This window comes from Vombatus ursinus, unplaced genomic scaffold, assembly GCF_900497805.2.
Source record: "Vombatus ursinus unplaced genomic scaffold, bare-nosed wombat genome assembly UNPS02014175.1, whole genome shotgun sequence".
Classification (NCBI taxonomy): Eukaryota; Metazoa; Chordata; class Mammalia; order Diprotodontia; family Vombatidae; genus Vombatus; species Vombatus ursinus.
The window spans coordinates 1,081,844-1,089,717 of NW_020953953.1; the positions used below are offsets into that span (position 1 = coordinate 1,081,844).

At 46.4% G+C, this 7,874-nt stretch overlaps 1 protein-coding gene and 1 pseudogene across 2 annotated transcripts in view; one reads left to right on the plus strand and one right to left on the minus strand.

Annotated features, from left to right (window-relative positions):
• LOC114041541 (NACHT, LRR and PYD domains-containing protein 12-like) overlaps positions 1 to 3,546 on the plus strand; it is a 30,289-nt gene extending 26,743 nt beyond the window's left edge. For both annotated transcript variants that reach the window (XM_027860035.1, XM_027860036.1), the window contains exon 10: positions 908 to 3,546. In XM_027860035.1, the coding sequence (XP_027715836.1) occupies positions 908 to 995 (88 nt within the window). In that variant the 3' untranslated portion in view covers positions 996 to 3,546. The remainder of the gene's footprint in view (positions 1 to 907) is intronic.
• A 3,424-nt stretch (positions 3,547 to 6,970) lies between these two features.
• LOC114041549 lies at positions 6,971 to 7,874 on the minus strand (annotated as a pseudogene).

The following is a 7,874-nucleotide window of genomic DNA, read 5'->3' on the forward strand; positions in this document are numbered from 1 at the left end:
TGGAACGTGGGCTGTTAGCACTGGGAGGGCCTTGGAACATGGGATGTTAGCACTGGGGGGGCCTTGGAACATGGGATGTTAGATCTGGGAGGCCCTTGGAACATGGGATGTTAGTGCTGGGAGGGCCTTGGAACATGGGATGTTAGCACTGGGAGGGCCTTGGAACATGGGATGTTAGATCTGGGAGGCCCTTGGAACATGGGATGTTAGCGCTGGGGGGCCTTGGAACATGGGATGTTAGCGCTGGGGGGCCTTGGAACATGGGATGTTAGAGCTGGGAGGGCCTTGGAACATGGGACGTTAGTGCTGGGGGGGCCTTGGAACGTGGGCTGTTAGCACTGGGAGGGCCTTGGAACATGGGATGTCAGTTGGGGGAAGGACCTCAGAACAGAGAAGGTCAGAACTGGGGGGTTACATTCTACTAAAACGTGGCAGAGAATTGTTGAGGGCTCTCCTGCAGTGGGCAGGATGGAGCTTGAACTTGGTGACCTTTCCAGGCTCATCTCATTGTAGGAATCTGTACTTTTGTGCGCTCCAGGGAGGTCTCCTGTGGTTGTTTCGGGGTGGAGGGGAGAGGGAAGCTGGAGCGTGAGCCAGACCCCAGAGGCCTTGTCTAGCCTGGGGATTCTGGGATTGCCTGTCATAGAGGGGCTGGCCACACTGAATGGGAGACTTCGTGGTGTCAAATGGAGGGGCACAGCCATCACATTAGGTGGGTCACCTGCTGCCACGCTGAGGATTTCTTTCTGCTCTGGAGTCACGTTGGAGCCGAGGCTGGAGAACATAGCTCTGGGCTCCGTGCTACCTAGGGGAAGTTTCCCCAAGAATGAGCCCCAGAGACATCCGAGAGGGCCAGCAGAGGCAGGTAAGGCGGATATCAATCGTCCATCTCCTTGTGTCTCCACAGGTTGTTTGGTATGGCACTGAGTGAGGGGACCCAGCGGGCGCTGGCTGCCCTTCGAGGATCTAAGCCGCACGTGGACATCGGCTCCTGAGGCGCTCAGGCCGGGGAAGGCCTCAGCATCGCCTTTCACGGGAAGCCTTCTGACACCAGGGGCCTCATGGCCCATCCCACCTTCTCCAAGTTTTCCTTATGATCAGGAAGTGTTGGATGAGACACGTCCTAAAGGCATGCCTGTACCTGAGAGTCCATGAGTAATGGGTCTAGCGTTGGACAAGATGGGCTTTGAGATCACTGCCAATCCCAAGTGTTTCTGATCCTATTCAGGGGACTCCTGATGGGTAAGAGGTTGGAAGAGACGCCCTCTGAGGTCCCTTCTGGCTCAAGGAGGGATTTTCTCATCTCGGGAGCTCTTTCATTGGCAGAGGATTGGATGAGATGACGTCTGACCTCCAGCTCTGGAATCTCCATGGTAGATTCTGACGTGGGTTGGGAGGATGAACAAGGTGCCATCCTCAGAGGATTCCTCTGTCTCTGTTGTCGAGGGGACCCCAGGCAAGGCACAGGAGCTTGGGCTCTCTGAGATCTCCGCGTCAGGAAGTCCCAGTGGTGTCCTGAGAAAACCAGTCTAGCCTGGGCCATCTGCCATCAGCTGGAGAGGTCTGGGATGCCGCCATCTTTGCAACAGGCTGGAGGGGACTCTGAATTCCTGTAAGGGCTGGTGGGGTGCTTATAGCCCCCACCGGAAACTGGACAGAGATCAAAGGACCAAAGATTTCAAGCTGGAGAGGACCTTTGGGAGCGTCTGGCCGAGGCCACTCATCTTAAGGAGGAAGAAAAAGCAGAGGTGGAGAGGAGTGGCATGGCCATGGCCACATGGGCAGCAAGGTGTGGGGAGTGGATTGGAAGCTGGGTCAGCGCTAATGTCCTCATTTCCCTGCTTCTCCACTTGGCCTCTCCAGTCCATATTTACCGAGCACCCAGTTGTGGGGTCATAACTGCCACGGAGATTGTAAAACAAAGGGTTCCACGCTCATTACCTCATTTCAGTCTCACATGAAGAGGCTGAGTGACCTGCCTACAGTCACGCGGTGAGTTGGAGCCAGAGGCAGGATCTGAACCCAAAGCTTCCTGGCCTCAGGCTCAGGGCTCCATGAAATTCCGAGCTGGGAACATACTCTAGAACCCAGCTGTGGACTCTAGGAGGTTCCCAGAGAGGGCTTCAGTATACCCCAAGAAGAGCAGGAAAGGACCTTGGACTGGTCCAGTGCTCTGGGGACAGGATAAGGCTGAGAAACGGTGGGCAGAGAGGGAGAGTAACCTCAACAGAGCCAGACTGCCAGCAGTAAATCATCAAATCATCATGATCCAACCCAATTGATCAAGATTCGTTAAGCAGCTATGATAGGGCAGACACAGTCCTGAGCTTGGGCGGAGAGAGACGAAAACCAAGGCAATCCCTCCCTCAAGGACCATCGCTCCGCCTTCCAACTCTAACCATCCGCTTCCAGTCAGACCCCTGTCAGACTCACCCTAACTAATTGCCTGCCCTTCTCCTCTTCCTAGCGCTTCAACCCCACATCTCCCACATCTCATCCCCATGTCCAGAATTGACCTCACCACCTTCATGTCCCCTGCAGACTTCCCTACTGCTGTCCCAGGCCACCACAGGTACCCTCATCCTCAAGGCCTCATATTCAAACTCATACCAAGGCCTTTGTAACATCTCCCCAATAAGCCCCTTCCCCTCCTCTGGCCCTGCTCACCCCAGTGAAGGTTCTTCTCACCTCATACCTGGACTAGTGCAATAGCTGCTAGGGGTCTGCCCCAAATCTTCCCCTCTCCGGTCCATCCAGCCTCACTCAGCTGCCAACATCACCATCCTAAAGAACAGATCTAACCACAGCATTCCCTCCCTCAATAAGCTGCAATGGCTCCCTATTGCCTCCGGCATCAAATACAAAATTCTCTGTTTTGACATTCAGAGCCTTTCATAACCTCACCAGTATTGCTCCTTCCATCCCATGTTCTAAAGGCTCTTGCTACTCTAACAACTCTATTCCGGGGCCCCTCTCACCTTCTACCCTGCCTCCCACCTCCACCATGTTCTCTACCACTGGCCTCCTGGATGCTCCTTGAACAAGACCCTCCATCTCTGGGCTCTGGATACTTTCTCAGGCCAACCCCAGGCCTGGCAGACCCTCCTGTCAGCCTCGTGGCCTCCCTGGCTCCCTTCCAATCCCAGCTAAAATCCCACCTTTTCAGGAAGCCTTTGCCACTCCACCTCAATGCTAGTGCCTTCCCTCTCTTAATTATTTCCAATTCATCCCGTATATCACTTATTTCTATGTGTTTGTTGGTGTGGTGTCTACTGTGAGCCCCAGAGACCGCTTTGACCTTTGTTTGTATCAAAACACAATGCCTGACACATAGTAGGCACTTCATAAATGCACACTGACTTGCTTTTGCTGGAGGAAAACACGGGTGCAGATAAATAATCATAATAGCGGCCAGCATTTCTATAGCAGTTTGAAGTCTGCTAAGCTGTTCGCAGCTGTTCTAATTCGATCTCACAATGACCCTGGGAGGGAGGCTCTATTAATACCCCCATTTCACAGATGATGAGTAGAGGTTGGGAGAATTGAAGTGACTTACTCAGGGTCGTACAACTAGGGAGGTGTCTGAGGAAGGATTTGAACTCAGGTCTTCCTGCCATAGGTCTAGCACTCTATGAAATGCTACTTCCTCCCACGTGTAAATACGAGATATGTACAAAATCATTACCAAATTGGGGAGTGTCAGGGAGAGGGGGCCAGAAGATACACAAATAACTAGCGGGCTTGGCAGGAAGGGCTTCTTGCAGGAGGTGGCCCCTGGGTAGGGCCTGGAAGGGAGGCCCCAGGCTTGGGATCATATCCTACCTCAGATCCCTGCTAGCTTTGTGTGAACGTGGGGAGATCACATCCCCTCCCCGTGGGTTCTCATCTGTGAAATGGGAATAACCACTACCTTCTTCCTAGGGAAATGGGAAGGGAAGCACTTGTAAATCTGAAGACATGGTGTAAATGTGAGTGATGCCCCTTCCTTTGGTAGAATAGAATGAACCCTGTGTAGCATAGGCTGAATAGCCCTTGCCTTGGGGTCAAGAGACAAAGACTCTGGGAAAGGGCTCTCTGAACAAACCTTTCAGATGCCTCAGAAATGGGAGCTGTGGTGATCCTTCCCACTATGTCCTTACCCTGCGCGAGAAGGTGGGAGCCAAATTCTTTCTGGAGCAAAGGGCAAAGGTGTGGGCTTGGGCCCATACCCCATAACTCTACGCCCCTAAAACTAGAGCTCCAGAGCCCCTTCCCCATGTGTTCACCTTTTTACAGTCAGCTAGAGATCGTTCACCCAGAGGAGAGACTCGAGACTCGGGGGTGGAGGGAGGAGTGCCGATGATTGCTGTATTCAAGTACCTGGAAGGACTGTTTCATTTTTTCTGTGTATCCACCGACACCTAGCCAGATTCCTGCCATGTTGTTGTTCATGGATTCATGACCCCATTTGGGGTTCTCTTGGTAAAGATACTGGAGTGGTTTGCCATTTCCTTCTCCGGCTGATTTTACAGAATGAGGAAACTGAGGCAAACAGGGTGAAGTGACTTGCCCAGGGTCACATGGCTGCTAAATGTCTGAGGCCAGATTTGAACTCAGGTCTTCCAGACTGTAGGCTCTCTATTCACTTCATCATCTAGCTGCCCCTCCTGCCATGCAGCAGACTTTTCAATTAGTGCTTGTTGAATTGAATTCATCTAGAAGGGACCTTGAAACACAGAACCTAGAATGTTGGAGTTCAAATAGTTTCTAAGAAGTGGCTTCTCCTGTCTCTCCTCCTGCTCACCACCCGTGAGGCCACAGATGGCAGCAGCCTTGGGTTAAGTCAAGGGGTTTATCTCTTTCAATTCATCTTCATTATAGCAAATAAGCCAATACAGAAACTGAATAAATAGGGTGGGGGACATACGTGCATCAGTATCATTATTTTTCAGATTGTGGAGAATTAGTTAAACACAGTCACTTAAAAGCATTAATTCATAGCAACAGTGTTTGTCATACAAACATAACCATTTGAAGGAAAGAGGTGAATATAAGGAAATGGCATTCTTTTCTGTAGAGTTTTTTAAGGACCATAGGTGTGTATGTATATGTATAAATGTGTGTATAGTTGAAAAGTTTAACAGAGTAATAAAATTGCTTTGTCCTCTTCCCCACCCCTTTTTCTACTTGTTTAAATAAATATTTTAATGAGGATCTTTTTTTTTTTCATTATTACCCTCTAATCCATCCCCACCTCTCACTCATAACAAATAAGGGTATTCAAGCACTGATTGCTGTTGGGCCATGTTTGAAAGTGAATGGGTGAATGAATGGGAAAGCATTGATTTATTTAACACTTCCTCTAGGCTGAGCACAGCCCAGATCCCAAGGATGCAAATAAAAAGGAGAAAAGGGTCCTGCTGGCAGATCTTCCATTTAGATCTTTCCACCTCCACCCCCACAGTCTTTTTTTTTTTAATTTGCCAACTCTTTAATTTTTAGATCTCTTTAGGAGTAAAGTGGATAAAATTTTAATAGTGGACGGCCTTAATTTAACATATATAAAGTGTGTGTGTGTGTGTGTGTGTGTGTAGTGCTTCACAAACTTTATTAAAGTGCTACTATAAAAGTTAGTTGTTAATAAGTTTTCTAATTCTGATGATACTTCCATTTTCAAATCTTTAAACAAAAACCTAATTCTTTAAAAATTTCTAAGGTTTTTTTTGGAGATAACAAGACTTTTTTAAGGTTTAGGTACTCAATATCTTGTTATAAATGACATTGTGGTCATTTAAGATAAATTATAATTGTCCTATGTTATAAAAAGAATTTAAACTTATCTACTTCAAATTTTCCTATAACAGGTATATTCTGAGGTAACTAAATGTCCACGAATATCATGCAGCAGTAAAAATCTTAAAAAATTTACTTCCAAGATGGTTGACCAATGGACAAAGTTGTTTTTTTTTTTAAACTGTTTTCACAAAGTATTTGAGGAATGAAGCTTTTAAATTTTCTCATGACATTTATTATCCAACCCAAATTCAGAAAATGTAAGAGGTCACTTAGAAAATATAGGTTTTTAAATTATGATACAAACTGGAAGTTATCCTGTACATGTTTATGCTTACATAAACAAACAACAGCAGAGGATATTTTTTTTTTATATTCGTGCTTTATTAGAAAGCAGAGAAACTATCCCACTTTAAGTCAGAGTCTTAAAAATGGCCCTAGACATTGTCAGGCATGTTCTAACTTTTGCTTTTGTGCAAACAGGGCCAAGTCCAGGAGTCAGGTTTTAACACTTTATGTGAGACAAGTTAAACTACCAAATTGCTTGAATTTAGTTAAGTATTTATGGAGTTTGCTGTAAACAGTCCAGCAATAGCAAAGTCCATTCTAGGTAAACAATAGTAGTTGTCTTGCACTAAGTTGGAATTTCCAAAATTGGCATGTGTCAATCTGACACAGAGTTCAGAGTTTCACCAGCTACCATCAAACCAGTATGTCAGTGCTACTCCCTACTCTATCTGGTAACTATCCATAGGACCAAGGACAACGGCAGGGTAGCTGTTACTAGACTTAATTCCATCTTCGCTCCTTTGCCATGAGAAAGGCAGAAAAGGGTTAAATATGATAGGGATTTTAGACAATAATCTCTCATGTAAAGTTGTTTCCATTACAGGAAAGAATGAGTTGTAAAAGAAATAGAATTATTTCATCTTCAGTTGGACCCTTGTGAGTCAATCTGCCAGAGATTTAAGTAGACTGCCTAACATTAATAGTGTGAGACAAAATGGGCAAAGTCCTCACAACTCTCCAAAGCAGAGACTTTGTCTTAGAGAACAAAGGAACTTGTGGCTACAAGGTAAACTTTTAATCACCTGGTAATTTGTCACTGGGCTCAAAATCCACAGGACACTACTTCTACATAGTTTACATGTAAAACATTTCTTAAAAAAAAAAAACAAAAGGCTTGTAGCACTCATCGTTACATATTCTCTTCATCTGATCCATCATCTTCTTTCAAAGATTCCTTGGCATATTTCTCTGCTGCTTCTCATATCTTTTGGAACAATTTCATGCCTTCCTTTCATTACTTCTCCAACCCAACTGAGCTCCAGTTCAAAAGCTTCATCCTTAACTTCATCATGTACTATGTAGATTATTTTTACAACTTCTTTAACAACATCACAACAAGTCATTGCTTTCATCTGGAGTTTTTCTGTCTTTTTTTTTTTTTGCCTTTTGGTTAGGCAGTCAGGGTTAAGGGACTTGCCCAGGGTCACGCAGCTAGTAAGTGTCATGTGTCTGAGGCTGGATTGGAACTCAGGTCCTCCTGACTCCAAGACCAGAGCTTATACACTGCGCCACCTAGCTGCTCCTCTGTGTCTGTTTTTGCTGCTTCCCTGGCTTTACCGTTGGCACATCCCCAGTGACCATGTGAAACACCCGATGGCTCCATCACATAGAGTTGTATCATCATTTGTGCTGTAAGACCCTAACCTGAAACTGCAAGCAAAAGGTCTGACAGCATTGTAGAGCATGTAAGCATGTGCACACATAAGGTGCTTTATCGGAATATTACAGTCATAGTTAGATCTGAAGTTGGAGGCTTCTTCTCTAGCTATGTCTGCTAAAGAATAAGCGTCTGCTAGCAGGCCATCCCAAAGTGTCATTCGACATTAAAGAAATGCTCGGTAGAACCTTCTTCATAAAGTTTAGAAAGGACTCATTTTTCCACACCAAAGACGACACCGACACCAGCTTCACGTCTGAGTCCAATAGCCACACTACTGCTTTCCACTGCTTTCATAGCATACTCCACTTGAAAAATTTCCATCAGGAGAGAAAGTTGAGGCTGATGCATCACAGCCAGTCCCAGTGGAGCTCAT